Raw genomic sequence first — 22281 nt, forward strand, 5'->3', positions numbered from 1 at the left:
GAAGGAAGGAAGGATGGAAGGAAGGAAGGAAGGAAGGAAGGAAGGAAGGAAGGAAGGAAGGAAGGAAGGAAGGAAGGAAGGAAGGAAGGAAGGATGGTAGGAGGAAGGAGGTGGTAGGAAGGAAGGAAGGAAGGAAGGAAGAAGGGAGGAAGGAAGGGAGGAAGGAAGGGAGGAAGGAAGGGAGGAAGGAAGGGAGGAAGGAGGAGGGAGGGAGGGAGGGAGGGAAGGGAGGGAGGGAGGGAGGAGGGAGGGAGGGAGGGAGGAAGGAAGGGAGGAAGGGAGGAAGGAAGGGAGGAAGGGAGGAAGGGAGGAAGGGGAGGAAGGGAGGAAGGAAGGAAGGAAGGAAGGAAGGAAGGAAGGAAGGAAGGAAGGAAGGAAGGAAGGAAGGAAGGAAGGAAGGAAGGAAGGAAGGAAGGAAGGAAGGAAGGAAGGAAGGAAGAAGGAAGGAAGGAAGGAAGGAAGGAAGGAAGGAAGGAAGGAAGGAAAAGAAGGAAGGAAGGAAGGAAGGAAGGAAGGAAGGAAGGAAGGAAGGAAGGAAGGAAGGAAGGAAGAAGGAAGGAAGGAAGGAAGGAAGGAAGGAAGGAAGGAAGAAGGAAGGAAGGAAGGAAGGAAGGAAGGAAGGAAGGAAGGAAGGAAGGGAAGGAAGGAAGGAAGAGGAAGGAAGGAAGGAAGGAAGGAAGGAAGGAAGGAAGGAAGGAAGGAGGAAGGAAGGAAGGAGGAAGGAGAGGAAAGCTATCACCACCTGTGGATCCAGGAACAAGACTTGACTGCTGCAGTTTTGATGCCGTTTGTCAAAGTGATTGTCTCAGTCTTTTTCCATCAGAGGTGGAGGAAATACATGGAAACGAAGTTTGGTGGGATAACACATGTTCAAATTTCAGGTGCTAGTGCCAGGGACCTCCCCTGGAGGGGAGTTTTCCACTCTGTTGCAACACTGTGGGATCATGACTCTGGGGGGCACTTTAGGAATCTTTCACGATTTATGGCCCCTCCTCACTGCATAGCTGAGCCAGCAGTGCCTTCTCAAAGGGATGAAAACGCTCAGGTCTGCGAGTGAATGTCCCGACACCCTCCCTGGGAGGGCGTTACACCTGAGCCAGGTGTGTACGGGAGGACATGGCCATGACAGAAAGCATTACCCCCACCTCCACAGGGGTCTGTTTCCTACCCAAAGCTTGATTTGTCATGCTCACCCCTCTGGAGGTGGGTGTTCCATCCCCCTTGTATGGGCTGTTCTTGGGCAGATTAGAGTTTGCCACCACACACCCCCAAACCTCTTCCTCCACCCCCTTCGGCTGCGGGGTGCAAACCTGGCCTCAGCGAAGCACACTGTTGCTTTTGCAAATCATTAACCCTTAACGTTTCAGTCCCTCACACGCTGGCAGATTGTTCTGTTCGCACTTCTTCTTGTCGGTAATGTAAGAATTCTCCCCCGAGGACTGCGAAGTCCAGCCCAAATTCTATGCCGCTCGTCCAGGACCCCGACTCCAGGGGCAACCTCCATAAGCGCCCTTTGCAAAAATCATCACAGAGCCATTGGATGGTTTGGGGTCGGATGGAACCTTAAAGACCATCTTGGTCCCAAACATTTTGCCACAGGCAGGGACACCTTCCACTACACCAGGCAGCTCCAGGCTGCCCTGCCCGTCCCTGCCCTGTGCCTGGTGCCCAGCCGATGTGTCCCTCATCGCTCCGAGCAATCATCCCCCCGTCCTTCTCACCTTCTCACACCCTCCCCCTGCGCTCCCCCCCCTCCCCTCCATCCCCTCCTCTCCCCACCCGCTTCCCCGTGCGCGGGCCCCTTCCCCCTGCGTCGCTCCGTGCCCGCTCTGCCGGCGCGGCGCTGCCCCGGCCGCCGCTCCGGCCCCGCTCCGGGCCCGCTCCCCTGCCCGCTCCCTGCCCGCTCCCTGCCCCTCCGGGGAAGGGGCGGCAGCGCGGCCCCGCCCGCTCCCGAGACAAAGCGCCCCTTGTCCGGCGGGGGGGACCCCCGGGGCTCCCGGTGGGCGGTGCCGGGCCGGGGCGGTGCCGGGCCGGGGCGGTGCCGATCGGGGCGGTGCCGGGCCGGGGCGGTGCCGGGCCGGGCCGGGCCGGGGGCGGGCGCTGCGCGGAGGCGGCGGCGCGGCCGCGGCTCATTCCCGGGCGCTCCGGGACCGGCGGGGACGGGGCACGGCCGCGGGCCGGGCCGGCGGCTCAGCTGCCTCTCGGGCGGCTCGTTCTTAGTGATCCCCCGCTCTCCGCCCCTCTCCCCCGGCCCGTCTCCCCGCACTCCGGGTACTTTTTCTGGGCTTTTTTTTTTTTTTTTTTTTCCCTTTTTCTCTTTCGGTTGTTCGCGGCGGAGCGGAAGGAGGATGGGGGTTCGAGCTGGATCGCTTCAGCGGGGAGGTGGATCCCGACTTCAAGTGCAACCTGTGCAACAAGGTGCTGGAGGACCCGCTGACCACCCCCGTGCGGACACGTCTCTGCGCGGGCTGCGTGCTGCCCTGGGTGGTGCAGCAGGGCAGCTGCCCCGTCAACTGCCAGCGCATCTCCACCAAGGAGCTCAACCACGTCCTGCCCCTCAAGAGCCTCATCCTCAAGCTGGACATCAAGTGCGACAACCACGCGCGGGGCTGCGAGGCCGTGGTGCCGCTGCAACACCTGGGCGAGCACGCCGAGACCTGCGACTTCTCCCCGGCCAAGTGCCGCAACCGCGGCTGCCGCCAGGTGCTGAACCTGCGCGACGTGGAGGCGCACATGCGGGAGCGCTGCGAGGCGCGGCCCGCGGGGCTGTTGCGAGCAGGGCTGCGGGCTGATGCTGACCCCACGGCGAGCGCCGCGCCGGCGCCCACGGCTGCCTGCGGGCTCTGCGCGCACACGGGGCCGCGCTGCAGGCGCGGGCGGCCGCGCTGGAGAAGGCGCTGAAGAAGGAGGCGCTGCGCGCCGGCAAGCGGGAGCAGTCGCTGCTGTCGCGACTGGCGGCGGCGCAGCTGGAGCTGCAGGTGACGGCGTTGCGGATACCAGAAGCGCTTCACGCAGTACAGGCGCCCGCCTGGACGCGCTTGGCCCGCGCAGCCTCCCCCGGCAAGGTAAGGAGCGGCCCCGCCTGCCCGCGGTCCCTCGGGATGCGCCTTGGCCCTCCGCCCGGCCGGGTGAGGAGTTTCTCCTGGAGAGAAACCTTTCAAATACTTCAGCTTTCGGGTTTAATAGCCGTAACATGCCGCTTTCTATAGGTATACCTATTTCTAAGTGTGACCGTCGCTGCTAGCTGCACCCCATAAGGTAACTCTCACAGAAAAGTAGTGAGGTCACGGTGTTACTTTTCTTTTCTTGGTTCTCTTCCCCGAAGAAAAGTAAAAGTGGAATTTCCAGGGCTGGAAATGGTATTAGAGCAGCAGAAATTGACTCCCAGGAGTCACACAAAGTGGAGTGAGTTGGAAGATGGTGACCCAATGCTTTCCAGAGCCTGAGCTCACCTGGCATCCCGCAGTAGGGCTTCCTACAAAACGCAGGCTTTGGGATTGACTGTGACCCAACTCGGACACCTCGCCAGCTGTTTCAGGATCTGCAGCCATCATCTTTGTAACATCCACATCCAAATACAAGATATCTGTTGTGCGCTTGTGATTTCTTTCCCAGAGTCACACAGAGTTAATTAGGAAGGGAAAAATTAACTTGATTTCAGCCCCACAAAATTATACCATTTATAAAATGGTCAGAATCAAAAGCCAGAACTACAGCAATCCCCAAGTTTTAATTGGAATGAGGCTCCCCAGCAAGGGAAGCCCTGGAAGCCAATTATCTTTTAAATGAAGACATTCAGAGTCCTCCCAGTGACCTGGAATGTGCTACCACAGACACAGCAGAATTAAATGTTCAAAACTTTCAAACATCTGTATTCACACCCTTGGTAATGTTGAGGCTAGAGGATCTTTTTTTTTTTTTTTTAACCTTCTTAGCAATCCAGGACAGAACCCACCCTGTTTTCCTAACTCAAACCAGAAAATATTTCAATACTAAATGAACTCTTCTAACTTCAGCCAATACTGGTGGTGTGCTGGTCAAAACCTTAGTGATACCATTAAAATGAATTGGGGGTTCACAGTCATACTGAGATTTAGGACAGTTCTGTCTCCCCCTTTTCCTGCAGCACTTTGCCATGGCATTCTGGAGGCTTTCTGCTCCCACAGCCTGGCACACGTGTCCACTGCTGACAGGAGAGCCTGCACACAGCCCTGCTGTCAGAAATCATCTCACCCCACCCCTGCCTCCTCAGCTTTGATCTCCTCTATTCTCACACCTCCCCTTCTTCGTGGCTAGTGCTGATAATGTTGGGTTTGCATCATTTAGCTCTGTACAGCGCAGGGATCTGCTGCAATCCTGAGAGCTGCAAATGTTCATGACACATATTTTCAGCTGTACTTTCTGTCGGATTTATGGGTCCAGCTGGCCCAGACCCCTGTGCTGGGTCCAGCCCTGTTACAAAGGGCTGTTATGCACTTCTCTGGAGCAGCCACCAGGCTGAAGAAAGCTGGAAGGTGTCAGGTCACCACAGCCCGTGCCAGCGGTCAGTCAATTATGTGTCTTTCACAGCATTTTGGGCAGCTGGCCAACACTCACAGCTCTGCCCTGCCCAGCTCCCAGGCAAGCACAAACAGCAAACTTGCATCTTTGTGACCCAGAGGGTTTAGCTGAGTAAAAGACCCGTGGTAATCACCCAGTGCAGGGGATGCTTTCCCACTTTGGGGCTGTGGCAGGCTTCCAGGTTTGGGGTTATTTTCTCAGAGACAGTAGCACAGACTGTGCAGGAACACTCAGCAGGATGTATAGATTTGCCTAAGGATTATGCCCCTGAACACAGGGATTAGAGGTATGGTAGTGTGAAATTACTAATTTGCTATCATTATTTAAATTATGACCATTATTCGTATTTCATACATTCTAGGTGTAGTTTGTAGTAGTAGGAATAATAGTTTGGTCTGTGCTAAACACAGGCTGAGCACCAACCATCTGGGTTCATGGCTTACAAGTGGTGATTGCAGAACTTACTGTGGGATGTTCTGGCTCCTCAGTAGATGGAGGAAAAGGGTTTTCTGATTTCCTGCCTGATGGCTGCTTGTTGCTGCAGATGTAGAACCAATCTAGAATAAATCAGATGACATATCCTGTAGTCAAAACAGAAGAAATGCCCACGTACAGTTGTGTTTAAATGCTTAGTCAAAGGGGAGACAGATAATGAGTGACATTAGACCTTCTTTAAAGACACAAATCCGTGGTCTTTTGGCAGCTTTGGAGACCCAGGTCAGGATTCACCTTAGCATAGATGCTGGATCCATAACCAAATTGAGAGAAGACATTAATAAATATATATTTTATACACACACTCAGCTATTAGCATCTCACAATTTTATAAGCCCCTTAAGCAGGTAGATGTGCCTTAAGTGACCCCAGTTGTGTTATCCATGTGTATTATCACTGAGGGAACACCTTAATTTTACTGTGTACAGTCCAAAGGTTTATTCAGAGAATTACTCTTTATTCTTGGGTGGAAAGAGGAGAGGCTTGTTGAGGATGAGCTTGAGGAGGGAGTGGGACTCCAAATTAGTATTTCCTTCAATCAGACATGTCAATCCTGAAATATCGAAGTCTAAACAATCAAGAAAAAAACTTGTACAATTCAAACAAGGCTTAATCCTTGGCGAAACACAGCGCTGTGCACACCTCTTGATAAGCTGGTCTGGTCAATCCCTTATTTACACAGCTGACAAATCCTCTGGGAAGGAGCAGGGAGAGAGGGAATCGGAAGCAGTTGACAGTGCTGGCTGCAGCCCAGGGTGGAAACCTTCTGCTCTCCTGGCAACCAGAGACAGGGACTGACTTTAAATGGATCAAGAACCAGTGATGATCTGACATTCAGGACCTCTGTGGGGGTGGTGACACAGATCGGAATTCTGTAAGAGCCAGATGAAGTCCTTTAAAAGAAGATGGTGTGTTTTTCTCAGCCTGTCCCCAGGCAGGATGGGCCAGGCTGGTCCTGGCAGCCCTTTCACCAGTGAACAGGGGGCTGAGGTGCCTCCTCTGGCGAGGACAGCCCTTCTTAGCCACAGCACTACCAAAGAAATCAGTCTTCTCTATCTAAAGGGAAAGGCACTCTATTAGCTGCACATTACTCAGCTGGGAAGTACAGTAATTTCAAAAATTATATTTAAGAGTTCTGTTCAGCTGTGGGAATACAAGATGCCAGGAACCATCAGGTCTCCAGCCGGAGCAGCTGCCGGGGCAGGGCTGGCCCCTGGCCACAGTTACCTCACTGTTTAACAACTGCTCCGCTGGAACGCCGGGTCTTGGACGGGGAGAGCAAGGCAGGGCCCTGGAAAAATCATTTGCATCGTGGCTGCCTTCTGAAGAGAAGGAGAAGGTTGCTGAAGGAGTGGTTAGGAGCTGAGATGTGAATGTGCAGAGGTGGCCAAGGGTCAGAGCGAGGGGCTGCTGCCTCCCCAGGGCCGGGCACTTCTGCACCCGTGGTGGGGTTGGTGCCTGGAACGTGAGCTCTGCATGGGGAGCATGGAGACACTGCACAAAGCCACCAGAAAAACCTGGAAATGTCTTTAAAACCCCTGTAGACAGAAGTACTTTTTCAGAAGTACCTACAGAAAGCGGCATTATTTGTTTCTTTTCCATCGTAACCCGACTGATTCAATCCCACCTGCTTTAACACTTGTTCAGCCAGGTATAAAAGTGTCAAATCAAAGCCCCTTAAGGAGGCTTTAATGAAAACAGGCAACTCTAATTGCTGAAAGTGGCTTGAGATGAATGTTGTAATTGTTTTTTGATTGTTCTAATTGATTTGCCTTCTTAAATAGGGATAATAGAAGGAAACAGTCGTGCTAGCATGTGCTTGTCTTTCAAATCCAGAATCATCAGTCCTTGAAAGTGGTCTCACAGGACTGGAAATTGGTTCCTTGCCATCCTGTCTGAGGTCTGGCTCTGTGGACTTGCAGGGAAATAGATTTTACTTCATTTTTCAGTCCTCTTCTGGGTACCTGGTTCTCACCGCTGCCAGATCCGAATAAAATCAGGCAGAGTTTGTTCATGTTGCTCTGTATCAGCTCCAAGTCTATTTATTACTCGATCATTAGGGAAGATAATGATCAGAAGCTGACGTGGAGGTTGTAAAGCACATTTCCAGGTGGAGTTGTTGGTGCAGTTCCCCGTGGAGGAGCTCGGGGTGTGCGGTCAGTGGAGCTCTGCCAGCTCACACTGGCAGGGACCTGGGCTTCCTTATCACCCCCCAATCTGTGGGAGTAATTCAGTAATCCAGGATTACTTTGACATTTTTTATGACTTTAATAGACGTTAATATTTGATTGACAACTTCAAATTGACATGTTAGAAGAAAAATGCACAAACTAAAACCATCTGCATCGAATTACAGTGTAACTGTTGCAATTTTTGTCATTAATTGGTTATGAAAACCAGACTTGTAAGATAACTTCCTCAAACTTTTTTTTGTGTTCCTAACTTTTTCACCCTTTGGATAAAACAAAGAAAATGGTATTGGAGGTAGAAAAGTTCATTTGTATTTCTAGATGCACATTCTCATCCTGTTCTGATGTCTAAATGTTATTAAGAGGGTTTTTTGTAGTCCTCTGCTGTTGTTTGTTGTGCTGTAAATAAAAACACTAGTTTGAGACTGAAGGGAGAACACTGTGAACATTTAGTTGTCTTTAACAGTTCATGCCCTTAGTTTTTTCTGTATAGGAGTTGACAGGCCTAAGTAGCATCCCTGTGTCATAAAGGACATTTTGTGGGAGTTTGCAGTTAGGAACAAGCTGGGATGAGGGACCAGGATAACAGAGCCTGTTCAGATATCCCATGTCCTTCCAGCATATCTCTGTTGTATGCTGTTTGTCCAGAAAACTATTCACTGCAGAAGTTCATATTTTAGGAGATTAACATAATGATTTTCAGTTATGGGAAATTTCTATTTTGCTAGTCTTAAAATGCCAGAGGAAAAAAAATTATGCACGGCAGGTGCTGTGAATAGCAATTGCCTCTCTGAGCCTGTGGCAAAATTTGTAGCAGTTTTGTTTAATGCTGTTTTCTAAAACTGTGCTGAGAATTTTGTTTGATACTGTTTAAAATAATGCCACTGAAAACAACATCACCTAGTCAGCAGGAGAGAGAGGCAATGCAAGGATCCAATCCTAAGATTCAGTCACTCCCAAGCACTGGGAAAGTCCAAGAGTTTGACTACTGGAAACATGGAATATTTTACATAACACATCACATATGACTGGGTCAAGTAGTTGCAGGAACCAGCATTGCATATAAACCCCTTCTGTTGCTGTTAAGTGTCTGACTGTAGATCTCAATAAAAAAGACACATAAATCTTCGGGGAGGCTCTGCTGCCTGAGCTCAGTGGGGTGGCTGGAGCAGCCACTGGGAGCTGCTGACTCTGCTCCTGCACAGCTATTCCAAACATTTGTCTCTAACCTCCAAAGAGATGAAAAACAAATGAGAAACCAACCCAACAAAAAGCTTGGGTAGAAGTATTACCTGTCCTGTTTTACCCCCCTCACACACACCATGTTTTGAATGTGTTTATCTGTTCTTTGTAGGGTGAAGAAACTAAAGCACTGACTCTGGTCCTTCATCGGGACTCTGGATCTCTTGGATTTAATATTATTGGTGGCCGGCCATGCGTGGTATGTTAATTGTTAAAATATGTTTGCCCTTTCCTGTCGGGAAAAGCATGGAGGTCAACACTTAGAGGAAAAATGTTGCTGACAAGCATTTGGTCCTCTTGGGATTCTTTCAGAGCAGTTCTTCCATTGAGATTGTAGGGATGTGTGTTAACTACACTGCCTTTTCTCTTGCTGCCTGTTTATTCTTGCATATCACAGCAGCACCACTAATCCTGGTGCAGTGCTACCCCCAAAATTATCAAACCCACGGTGTCTCTTTCTCAGACCATACTGCTGTGAAGTTCATGGCTTGAGAGCTGCAACTTTAACCCCTTTCATTAAAAAGAAAATTATTTACTCTCCACCCAAGATCCAGCAGCCCTCAGTGCAGGTGAAGGGATGGAACTTGAACAGCCTGGGTTTGAGTTCTGTGATTTCAGCAGATGTTTCCTGCTCCACACACTCACTAATGTATTTTTTGGGATGCTTGTTGGCTGGAGCTGCTGCATATGACTTTAATTAAATCAAGGAGTGGGTTATACCTTGTCCTAGTAATCTAGAAAGCATTCAGAACTACTTCTTGGCTGCTTAGAAATGTGACATTAATCACAATTTATTCCTGGTTAATTCACTTGAAAGTTGTTCATTCTTTAGAGTTTTTCAGCTTTCTGAGACATTGTTCTGCACTGGTAGAAGCACAATACTCAGGAATATGAAAATACCTTGTTAGGTGTAAGGTGTTCTCGTGGGTTTATTTTCAAGTCTCCAGAGGAAAAGCTGTGCAACTAAAAGTGAAAATTGCACTGTTGTCTTATGTTTGATGTGCAAGCAGGCTGTGTCTCACTGGGTTTTGCTGTGAGAATAATTACAATGACAATTACTCCTGAGCTGCCCTAAGTCAGAGGAAAATGATTATCAAGCAACTAATTCACCTAATGGAAGTCCGTCCCTTGTTGCTTAATCTTTCCAAATCAGAGTATTAGGTGTTCTCATTAGCACAAAGTAACTCCATATGAAGACATCAGTAAGAATATTTCTCTCCAACTGTGTGCACTGTTGTGACATGGACAAGCTCCAGCCAAGGGCAGACAGGAGGGACAATAATGTGTTTTCCTTTTCATCCTTGAAGGACAATCAGGATGGGTCATCGAGCGAAGGAATTTTTGTGTCGAAAATAGTTGACAGCGGGCCTGCTGCTAAGGAAGGAGGGCTGCAAATCCACGACAGGATTATTGAGGTAGGAGAATACACTGCTTTTTAATAGTGCAAGCTGCAGCTCAGGTCTTCATGTGGCACGTTTGCTGTGGGTTTGGGAGAAGTGGACCGTGGTAAACACTGTCTAGAAGATCTGTCTGTGAAAATATGCTGGGCTTGATTCAGTGCTGACCTCCAGGGCTTTAGGTATAGTCCTGCCCTAAATATAGAAACCAGATTATGGATGGTATGTGCATGTCCTGCCTTACTGAGGAGCTCGCATCTCTCTGGTATGCCATAGATAGTTCTTTTTTAAGCTGTTGGAAACTTGGAAGTTATTTAGTTGAAACCATATGTGAAATATCTGTGGTGTGAAGCACGACGTTATTTTTCTTGGTATTTAAGTTTTGAACGGTCAGGGAAAATTCCACTCTGCGATTTCTCTCTATGGTTTATCATAAACCAAAGTAACTCCTTTAATGTTGTTTGTGAGTTCTTACATTGCTTAGATTGCAGTCTGAATTTCTTCTCATTTTGCCGATGTCTTGACCTCAATAAAAGCTCTTCCTGTGAAGGAGATGGTTGCACAAAACTTTTCCCTAAATTTGCAGCGAGCCGGTTTTTTTTTGCGGGGGGAGAGAGAAAGAGCAAGAAAAGGTTCATTTTCATGAAACAAAATGCAGCTGACGGTGAGTCAGTTCCCATTGTTTGGCATTTTGCAGTTAAGAAAAAGTCTTCCTCACTGTCTTATTTTTGTGGGCTGGAGAAACTTTGAGAGTCTATTGTTCAAAAAGATAAGTGCGGTGTTTGTTGCCAAGGATATCATGGAACAGCCAGTTTCTCCAAGTAATGGAATTCCATTGCTCTTATGTTTTGCAAATGAGCAATAAACAGCTGCTAAGGATTTTCTGTTGGCAGGGGACAAAGTGTATTTGCCTTATTCTGTACTGTTACAGCAAAATCGTATTCACAATTTACTAAGGGTATAAAATATTAATTAAGTTTCTTCATATGGGAAAGAATGGAGCCACAGTAGCAGAACTGTAAAAAGATAAGAAGCTGAGCTGTGAAATGAACCAGAGTTGCTCAAACTCTGTGTGTGACGTAACATAATTGCGAAAAGGTCTGGACAGATTTGTGAGAACTCTGATTTTGTTTGAACTGAAAGGTTTCCCATAAGCCTGAATTTCCCCTCAGCCTCCTTGGAAAGCTGACATCCGTTTCTGAAGTAGTCACATAAACCAAACAACCCTAAGAAAACCACAACTCTGGGAGATGAAGTACCCCAAGGTTAGGAAATGTCCTGCTCTCTGGTCCAGGCTCCGTGAGCACAAGCCCTGTCACAGCTGTGGAAATGACCCTGGCTCCCAGTGCAGGGACAAGGACAGCCAGCCTCCATGGGCTCTGCACCCTCTGCTCTCTTGCAAAGGTCCTCCTTCCTTCTGGTCTTATTTTTGCTCCTCCCTTGCTGCTCCCCAAGCGTGGTGTTGGTCCAGGCTGAGGAACGAGTCCCACTCTGTGTGTCCAGGGGACAGGCTGGGAGCCTTTCTGCCGTGTCCCCTCCCTGAGCAGGGCCTTTTGCACAGTTCAAGCTGCATTTTCAAAGAGAAAAGCCCAGAACAAAGACATGAGAGTGATTTGTTGGATTAATAACACGCCAGGGGTAGCAGGAGCCCGTGTGCTGACATGGGGCTGACGTGTGTTGACAGCTCTTGTTGTGCTGCCCACGAACTCATTGTCCTATTCACTCTTCTCACCTCTAAATATACACAAAATGCTGATGAAAATGGAGCACATTGTTTCCCAGGGGCTGGCTTTGGGTGTCTCCAGCATCTCACTCTGGTCCTGGAGTGGAAGCAAGCCTTGAGTGGTGCCCAGCTCATGTGGTTTGATCCCCCTTGTGGAGCAGTCTCCAAGAGTGCTAATTGAATTCTTTTTTAGATAAATTAATTCATTTCATGCAGCCCAGCCACTACAGGCATCGAGTTCACAGCACTAGACTGGAGTGGTCTAAAAGAGGGCCCTCAAAATTCAGATATTGTGGACACCAGCTCCTGAAGCAGCTGCTTCATCCTGTGTTCTCTGCAGTTTATATTTAGCACATTTTATCTAACCTTGCTGTGGATAAGGAAAAGGGGAGACTTCCTGCTTCAAGGCATCTAAGTGAGCTTTATCATCCTAATGTCTAATTATATTAGATAACTGAAATACCTGTAAACTATCTAGATGAGAATTAGTAAAGGCCAGTGGTGGTATCCTTCTAGAGGCAAATTTTTTTTATAACTTTCACACTGTCAAAGTTTTGATTTGGGAGTTTGACTCAAAAATAATTTACAGATGGAGCTGTAACTAGCAGAGCACAGCTGGAGGACTTGGCACAGAGCAGAGCATCCTAGCAGGTCACATTTGCTTTCAAAGGCGTAAAAAATGGGGAGGAAAGATGGCAACTTACTTCTCTAGAGCTGAATTTAGTTAGCTAGAACTTCTTTAACTTGTTCATTCAATATTAAGGTTTTATGTATCATCAGCATGATTCTAAGTAGACTCTTCCACAAAGAATTCGTATTCCATATAATATGGAATTCCAGTATAAGATGCTGAGCATAACATCTCCCTGATTAATTCCAGCATCCATCACAGAGAATTTGCAATGAAGTAAAACATGAATCATTTCATTTCCTTTTGGAAAATGTTTCTTTGCTGCAGATCCTCTGATGGATGTGTTTTGGAGCACATATAAAATAAGAGCGTCACTTCTCGTTTTCAGAGCTGCCACAACATTTCTAATTACTGAGCAGGGATTAGGCAGAGTGAAACACAGACACATCAGGATACTGCTCAGGGCTGATAGCAGAAGCGTTGCTTTATTGGTGTTTGCTTGCAAATTATATCCCCTGACAATTTGATCCAGAGATAACCTCGGAATTATGTCAGAGATAATTCTTAAACATATTTTCCTTGTGTAATTTGGATTTCCTGTTCTGCATTTTTCAGAAGGTTAAATGCAGAGTTAATCAGGTTTAAGAATTGACTTGAATTTTCTTTAAAAGCAATTTTTTTGGCCCTTTTCATATCACTGAAATAAGTAATGGCACTGTAAGGTCTATGTTGCTACTGCTAAATGACAGAAATCAAGATGAATGTTGCATGGTCTGTACTACTCGGTCATCAGAGCAGCATGTAACAAATGCAGAGAAATGGATTTTTTCTTGTATTTTGTTTTACAGAATCTGTTGAATAATGATATTTAGTGCTTACATAGGACTATGAAGATCATGTTGTGGCAATTAACTGCTTAATAATTTCCCCTCACTGTTTAATAATGGCCTTACTCTGTAAATGGATAATCTGAGACACACAGGGAAAGAAGATCTAAGAGTTCTTGCCAGATTAGAGTTAAAGATTTGGATTTTGGTCTCTTTGTAGCTTCTCTGTGCAAACCAAAGCTTCTTACCTGTGTCTGTTCTCAGATCTTTCACAGTGACTTTAGGAGTGAGGAAATCACAATTCTGGGAGATTTCCTCTGCTTTGACTACACATCTTTCATGCAGTTCTGTACTGGTGCATTCAAAGCCAGCAGCTGATTTCAGCTGGTGATTTACTGAGGTATTGTTAAGATGTTCCACAGCAAATTGCCACGTTAAAAACATGCTGAAACTATTGATTTTTTCTGCAAAGGAATTACTGTTCTCATAGATTTCATTTTTGTCAGGGCAACAAAATGGTCCTAATTTCCTCTCTCAACAGAAGTTGGTTCAGGTCCCAGCCCTGAATGCCTCTACGCAGCTGCTTGGCATTTCTTAAGACAAAATCAGATTTTCAGAGTTTTTATTTTTAAGCACATCAGCCCTGAAAGATTATAAATTAAATCTGGCATTCTCTTCTCACCGACTGGTAAACTTGTTTGTTTAACTCTGGGACTGCTTGGGAAGAAGGAGGCTTTTGAAAAGGCTGACTGCTCGCCACCTTAAAAAGTTTGCAGCACAATTAGGGTACTGTTGAGGCAGTATAAACTGTCACAGCTCTGCTGAAACCTGGAGGATTTATGCCATCTGGGACTCTCCTGGTGTTTCATGCTGCTCACAGGAAGGATCATTAGTTTAGGAGTTGAGAACACGTCTTAGTTCATTTGATTGATTTTCCCCAAAGCACACTCATGTGCTACAAATTACAGGCTGCTTTTCCAGGACGTGCATTTCTTCACAGATTACACACGAGAACAATGAAACTTTTTAGCAAATCTTGTGGATGTGCAAACAAAATTTGCCGTTTTCTGCGGGCGCCCTGTTGGCCCTGTAGTAAGAAGTGTGGTGTTTTGGCAGAGCCACTTTCTGCTCACAGGAGGGGGTTAGGTGGATTTCAGGGAGATTAATTTGGTAGCTGTGCTCACCAAAGTCACATCAGCACAGAGAAATCCGTCAGCCACAGAGGAGCGGCAGGAAAGGACACTGTGGCAGGAGCATGGTGAACCTTCCCCTGCCAGTGACACAAAGAGAGGCAAGGATGGCTTTAAAACTGAGTGAATGAATAAAAGGAGAAACATTCCTTGTGGTCTGCTGGTGCGTGATGGGTCTCGTTTTTCCAGCAGGCTGAGCCTGTGGCTGAAAGGACTCAGTGTCTTGTCTGGCTGCGCTGTCAGTGCACCCTTGTGCTGCCCTGGGTGCCCTGCTCACCCATCACAGGCAGCTTCCACAAACAACCAGTCACTAAAGCTCCTGTCTGAACACACTTTCTGATTTGGTGAGCACTGTTTAAAACAATGCCAGCTTTAGCAGGATAATCCCAAACCTGCAGCTCCTTGCAGGACACCCAGTGCCAGCTGAACTCTGACTGGACTAAACAGAATTGTCATGAATGGAAAACTCAGCTCTGCAAACAAGATTTACCAGGCAGCTCCGAACGCTCAGGAATTAATTTTCTAGAAGAAAACATTTTCAGACAGTGACTTAAAATTGGCTGTAGCAGTTGCTGCCAGGACACGCAAGCGCGAGGGCGTTTGTGGGGAGCGAGTGCGGCGGGGCAGCGAGCGCAGCTCCAGCAGAGTCAGCTCTTTTTGCAGCCTGAGCTCCCAGAAAACTTTCCAAGGCCTTTGTCCATATCTGCTCATGGTGCCTCACAAAGCAGCATCGTGCCTGGGCTAGGACAGAGATCCCACAGCTCGGTGGAAAGGGAGTAATAATAACAGCCCAAAGAGGAGAATGTAAATGAAAACAGCCGGCCTTGGTTATCGCTGCGTTTTTTCCTCTCATAAATTTATTTCCCTGATTTCATACCAGCACTACAGGCTGAGCTGTGGCTCAGGGAGGTGGGGAAAGCAGGGGGATCAGCCAGAGAGTGAACCAAAGAGGTGCAACAGGATTTCTACACTAAATGCTGTAATGTTGTTCTTCCCACAAACAGAATGAGAAAAATAAATTGGATGGAACAGAAATATAAGTGTTGCAAATAAAAAAGCAGTGTTGTTTCAAATATTATGGACCAACACTCTCTGACCTGCAGGCTGCAGAGCTCAGATTATAAGCACATTTTATGCTGCAATTTTTGAAAATGTCCTCTGTGGCTTCCCCTCAAATGTCCACATCATCTTATTCTTTCTTCCTTTTAATTGAAGTCCACATCATGCTGACCCTAAGCATAATGTGGGCATTTTGAATCTATGGAAACTTAGAATATTGTTCTCAAGGGTGTGTTGAATGAATAAGAGGTAATTAAATTATATAAAAAAAGCTCTCTTAAACTCAGAAATAGATCCCTTATGTGTAACACATCTTAAATTAATGGGATTATGGTGTGGAGTCCTTTCTCCCCTGCACGTCCCTCCACTCTTGCTTTCCTTGCTCACACAGTCTGCTTGAAAACAACCATTTCAGTCTTTAGCCAGCACGAAATCTCTGCCATAAAACCTTCAGTGCTCTCAAGATGGGGACCATGACAACAGTGCACAAATCAGGAAAGGAATTGCCTCTGCTGGAATTGGGAGGAATCCCTTTTCCGGGATGGAGCATCCACAGTCCTTGCAGGGAACTTCATGTTGCTCATGTTTGTGTTGGAATTGCAGTTAAACAGGAAATTGCTCTTGAGAAAAAGATAATAAATTATGAGGAACTTGCTTTCCAGATTGGATCCTCTTGCCTCAAACCTTTCATTACTGTAAGGCTGGAAAAATTGGGAGGAAAGTCCTACTGGTGCAATGCTTTAAAACACAGTGAAAGTCACAGATTATTTAGCAAATGTTTGTCTTTGGTGTGGGTAACTTTGGGACCACAAGGAACGAGATTGGAGAGGAAATGCAAACTGCTTTGATGATTTCCAGTCAAATCTCACATGAAGTCAGGGACTCACTCCTGCTAATCCCAGAGCTCATGAATTCCCTCATCCATGCTCCCTCAGCTGTGTTTACCATTTTCTGCTAAACCAATCTTTGCTAATTGCCTGGATAATCCAGCTCTTGCCTTGTGTCAGGCAGAGAGAAGCTGTTCCCTTCTCCTCTCCCTGTGCTGGTGGGGAGGTTGTTCCAAGCCTGGTGTGGCTCCTGGTGGCTGCAGACACGTCAGCCCTTGGGTCAGCTTGGGCCCTGGGACAGTTTGTGATGAATTCAAAATTCAAAACCACCTGGTAAATCTAGAATTTGGCGTCAGGAATGATTTCACTCTCTCAAAGAAGTGAAAAATAGCTGGTTCATCCTCTGTTGCTCATCAGAGAGAAAAGTGGCGGACTCCAACAAATGTTGGGCCATTTGAAGGATGCTCATAGAACATCTAACAATGGGACAATTTAATCTTTTCATTTGTGGTACAATTTCTTGCATTTTAAATCATCTTGTCAGTTTTCCACATTTCAAGCCAAACCATTATGATTAACTGTTAGGTTTTATTTTTAGATTTTTGAATGCATGGGGTCTCTTTAGAGAAAACACACAGAATGTCCTATCAACTATTTTCACACATTTGGTATCATAATTGGGCAATCAGGCACAATCATCCTTAATTTAGTACATATGTGGCACATTATCATGCCAATTGGGTTAAAGAGATGCATGAAGTAAGTGCAAATTAACTGACAAAAGGAGCAAGCTCAGACCAGTGTTATCAAAAGGCACTTGAGTCACATTTGCATAACTCCTCATTTGGAATTAAAACTGGAGTTTGTTCAGCAAATGTGAAAAATGCCAAGTGTGAGAGAGTGACCAGATCTGCCTGGGGATCCCAAATCCTGATCCTGCAGCTCGACCCTGGATAATTTTTGGAGGGAGTTTTCTTCAGAACAGGAGCACGGTGCTGTTTTAGTGAGAAGTGCAAAACAGAGTCTCTCCTGCCTTTGGTCTTTGTAGTTTTAATGACAAATAAAGTATTTAATAGTAAACAAAATCTATTCCAGTACTGGGTGGGGGGGTTTTTGTTTGTTTTTTCAAAGTTGCCAAATGTGAGGGTATGGTAGGACAAGAAACACTCCAGACAAAAAAACCTGGAAAAGGAGAGTGCCCAACAGAAGTTTATCAAATGTACTCTAGCAAATTGTGTGGCTTTAAATTCATACTCTGCTTCATACATGAGGCTTTTTCCTTTGCTTAATTAATTAATTCTTTACACTGTGAAAAATTATCCACAATTAACAGCAGTTCTGGGCCTTAAACACTGAGAGGTGACAATTTATCAATTTATCAATTTAATTCCAACATTGTTGACTGCTGATTTACTTTTGCATGTTTTGATAAATTTCAAAACAATGTAACCTGACTGCTTTGTGTTTCACTACAAAGTGCCACTACAGGACTTGTAAAGTTTTTAGGCACTCCTAAATACAAATGGGACTGGGCTGACAAATAATAGCAGTTGAAAAATTTTGCTTCACCACTGGGGCTTTTAAATGAAAGCAGTATTTTCCTTTTAAGGCTTTTATTATGCATCTTTGGTATCCAGAATAAATTTGTTTTGTTAGCTTTTATATAAAGATGCGCCATCTTTAAAGAAGCTTCTATCTGTAAACTCTTATATCTCTAGAAAGAATTTACCTCTGAAGGGGGAATTGGGGTTTTAAAGGGTGTGGGGGGCAATATTACATCCAGAAAGGAAAAGTGGTGAGGGAGGAGTGGTAAAAAGGGCTGTGTGGGCTGAGCACGTCCCATCCCTGTGTGCAGGACAAGGGACATCCCTTTGGTGGGGGACCAGGGGATTCCTACTCCCAAAGAGTGCAAGTGTCTCATCTCCAGCATAAATTATGCATTAAAGCATCTCCAGCATAAATTATGCATTAAGTGTGCTTCAGTTGTGTGAAGCAGGTGGAAGAAGAGGCAGATATGGAAAAAATATTTTTTGTTAATGCAAGCCCCTTTTCCATAGTCTGATTGAGCCTGGTGTTAAAATACTCTTTTAAAAAAATCACTAATTTCTAGATCCTTTATTGTAGGACTGCACCTGGGGATCTCAGGAACAGCATTCCTGCAGCAGCCTTTCCTCTCTGCCCTTTCCCACTGGCACAGTTATCAGCCACAGCCCCAAAGGAGAATCCACAGCTTAATTATATGCCCCATTTAACAGCAGTACAAAATTAATCCTGTTTGGACAGAGATTAGATGATTTATGAAGAGCTGTGTCTGGTCTCTTCGGTGTGGTGAATTTTACCTTGCAGTGTTTGCATTTAATATTCATTGTTTTTGCCACCATCCACGTGACTTTGAAGGGCACAAAATTGTGCAAAGCTGCAAGCAAGGAGCAGGTTTGGGGATGGAGCCTGACCCAGGATCCAGGTAAATTCCTGCACAGATTTCCAAAGACAGGAGCCACAGGTGCTCAGTCCTGGAACACACCACGAGATTGTTGGGAGTGCTGGAATCCCATCCCCAGCTTTATCAGAGTAAAATCACTGGGTGTTTCCAAGGATCAGGCATGGCTGGGGTTGGAGAGGGTTTTGGAGAGCAGCAAATCCTGCTCCCAGCAGAGCCTGGACCCAGGGCCACGTGTCTGCCCGGGGTGAATAAAAGCTCACACACATTCTCTATGTGAATAGTCCTTTGGGCTGAGCAGGAATCTGAGCTGAAGACTGCTAAATACTATACATCTCTTTGATTGATTGGATGAATATGAGAAAGAAACCAGCAACAGGAAGGGAGAGTGAAAATGTTTCCTGAATCATTTGAAGGTGGAAGGAGAAAAAAAAAAAAAGAACTTTTTAGAGCTATTTTTTTCTTCTCTCAGTTCTGCAGGCCTCTCAGCTCAGGAAGATTTAGTTTACTTCTTAAAAGGTCTTGCTTATAAAGCAGACCTTTTTCTGGCTCTGGCCAGCTCTAATAAAAATTAGCAGTAACTTTAGCAGCTGCCATACCACATGACTGCTTGGAATTGCATAACTTCTTTTTCCTCCTAAAGAAACACACAAAGATCATCTGATCTCCACCCTTGCAGCCTTCTCCAAAGTGTTTTTCTCTAACTTGATTTCTAAACAGAAATCTTTTTCTCCTTTCTTTTAACAAGCCTCTTTTCTCAAGCCCAAAATCTGACAGCAAATGGTGAGGGGCTCTGGGCAGAGCTTTCATGAGTTAAGTGAATAAGGTGATTATTTGTATTTTTGCTACTTCAAGCTCTATTACTGCTTGTAAATAAGAAGCCATGTCACGGGCTTCTTAAATATAAAAAATATAAAAATATTTCATGACTGAAATTGTGGGGATTTTAGGGCCTGTGTTTCTGGGAGCATGGGTTTGGATGGAGGAGCATTGTGGTTTGCCAAGGACAAGGTCGTGGTGGGAAGGACAAGGCTTCTGTGGCCACTGCAGATGTAAACTGGACACAGACTGCTGGCTCAGACCTCGTCCTGTTTGGAAATCCCCAAGAACCTGACAGAGAGAGGGGATGGAAATTGGAAATTGAAAATTATCAGCCTCTTCTAGATGTGTGACATAAGGAGATTGTGTTTCCCTTTAGCAAAAAAAACCCAAGTTCATCATCTTCATCAAAACCTAAGAACAAATATCCCCTTTTCTGTACAGCACTTTTTTCCCAAGCAAATTTCTTGCAAAGAAAGAAAATATTTGCTTTGCCAGGGTACCCCACTGACTGCATATTTATTTATCTCTCCCTCATAGTTCATTCAGAATTCATTGCTATTTTGTAAGTCTTGAAACAATCTCCTGTCTGTAGTTACACAGAATTCTTAAATGATGGAATGAAAATCCCCATGTGTGTCAGACTCTTTAAAGCTTGGTTCATCCAAAATCCAAACAAACAAAGCCAGGTGGTGATAATACCATGGAATATGAAATGGTGCTGAAAACCCAAGCTGTTGGCACCCAGGGAGCTGCACCTCTTGGAGCCACTGTCACTGCCTTGCACCCACTTACAGTCCCATACTTGAGCTGAGCCAGTTCTCTTAACCACAGTAAAACTGGAATAAAATGTGAATTATGGAATTCTCATTTTTCTATTTTCTCTGCTGGTGGTATTTCCTTTTTACTGCTAGCCTGTCGAGAATCCTGACTCTCATTTTGGAGTGAAAGTCTGGCCCTTTGCATGGTGGGGATGAGCAGATGCACTGAGCTCTCTTCAGCTGCACTCACAGCTCAGAGGTGTCCTGCTAGCAACTCTTGTTTTAATTTCAGTGTTCACACAGCCAGCCCTGTGATTCCTTCCCATGTTGGAAGGAGCCAGTACATACTGAGCCACTTCTTTTTAATACAACCTTTCCTTGTTTTCCCTTCATTTTGGCCTCCTTTTTTCCCCTTAAAACTTTGTAGGCAAAGTTTCCTCTGCAGCAGGGGAATTGCTCCCTGTTTCTATTACAAACCTTTCTCTAGCAATGAGAACCTTCTTCAGTTTTAGCCAGGTTTATGTCCTGCTGCTAACTAAAATGCCCTCTGTCTTTCTCTGCCTCTAAGTTGACCCAAAAGCGAGTTTTTTGCCCCATTTTTTGGCTGCCTCAGTGGAGGAGGCATTTGCAGGCTGGCTGAGGAGCTGATGTCAAAGCGAGTTACAAACCCAGGATGGAGCCAAGGGTGGCAGGGAGAGCAGTGGATGAGATTTCAGCCTCGAGCACATCTCCAGCCCACTGAAGGGCTGTAAATCCCATTTTCCCTGCTCTGACACTGCAGTTCAGTTCCTCCTCCCAGCCTGCCTTCCCCACACCCTGCTGTGCTTCTTTGTTAGACACCCAAACTCACTGGACTATTGAGAAACACTTCAGTATCTCGGGCAGAAATAGGAGTTGGAGGCTGAGAAGATGCTGTGGAGTTTCTTTTGGGATGAAATGAATTTTGTGCATAATCTGAGAAAAAAGCCCTCCAGGCTGGAGTGACGCTGTTGAAACTTTCTGCTTGGTTTGAATCTGTGTTACAATTTGAATAGATTTGCAGAACAAAGGAGCCAGAACCCCACAGTCAGAACTGAGATGATACACTTGTCACTGACTCTGTCCCTTTTGTCTCAAATAACTAAAAATAACTTGCTTTCCCTTTGTTTATCCCCTTGCCTGAGGTGCTGTTCAGTAGGAACAAGATGCAGAGATTGGTGCTTAGCTCCAGTTCCTATCTGACTGCAAGGACTAAATTCCCCTCCTTTAGAAAACCTTGGGAGAACAACTAAGCCCAAAGGCCTTTAACTGCTTAGGAAGTGTTTTCCTGCTGTTTCAGGAAAAAAATGCAATTATCATTGCTGCTTCAAGGGAGTTGTCACTGAAGCGATAAACCATGGTAGAATTTATTTATCCTTGTAGGAAAATGCAAATTAAGGCTGTAAATGGAGGTCTTGGGAAAGGTCCTGAGCACTTTTTGCCACCAGCCTCATCATCACCCCCAGTCATTCATATTCCAAATAAATCAGGTGATGTACATCATCTTCTGCAGGGGGAGAAAGGACTGGGAAATTAAGTGTGTAAGTGGAACGTGCTGAAAGAATAAACGCCTTTGTTTGTATCTGTCCTTCATGTATTAATCACTTGTAAACTGCAAATCACAACATTTCAAGCCATGCAAGGCCTTTCTCCAAGCAAATTGAACTGGGTGCCCAGGGAGAGTGGGACAGGATTTAAAAGGTTGCTAAAAATTGAAAGGCAAACTCTGACCTGAAGTAAGGAGCACCATGTTTGGTTAATTTGATATCTGTCCAGCTGAAGTCAGCAGTGAAGATTTCACTAAGGGAGTTTATGGGAGCTGATGGCCACGTTCATAAAGTCTGTTCTAACCTGGGGATAAAAATTTACAACTATTTATTGAAAATATTACTGGAGGTTCTGTGCAAGCCTGTAGGATCTGTGGGTGAGCAGAAGCTGCCCCATAAGTTGCTTTATCACAGTGGAGAAACTGAAGCATGTTTTACATGTTCAGGCTAAGTGGGAGATTTGTTTTAGTACAGCCAAAGTTGCTACTTATTTGCCTAAATTAAAGGATATGTATTAGATAAACAACAGCTGGGGTCTGAGGCTCTGCTCAGTGTC

The 22281-nt window shown here is 45.8% G+C and overlaps 1 protein-coding gene across 1 annotated transcript; it reads left to right on the forward strand.

The window, feature by feature from the left end:
• Positions 1–2244: 2244 nt before the first annotated feature.
• LOC134558260 (E3 ubiquitin-protein ligase PDZRN3-B-like) lies at positions 2245–9899 on the forward strand (the record flags this gene model as incomplete). The annotated part of the gene is given in 6 exon segments (XM_063411938.1): positions 2245–2769; positions 2771–2800; positions 2802–2993; positions 2995–3065; positions 8599–8685; positions 9794–9899. Coding segments are annotated over 5 exon segments (840 nt in total), but the record flags the coding sequence as incomplete, so codon positions are not given.
• Positions 9900–22281: the final 12382 nt, after the last annotated feature.

Source organism: Prinia subflava, chromosome 14, assembly GCF_021018805.1.
Source record: "Prinia subflava isolate CZ2003 ecotype Zambia chromosome 14, Cam_Psub_1.2, whole genome shotgun sequence".
Lineage (NCBI taxonomy): Eukaryota > Metazoa > Chordata > Aves > Passeriformes > Cisticolidae > Prinia > Prinia subflava.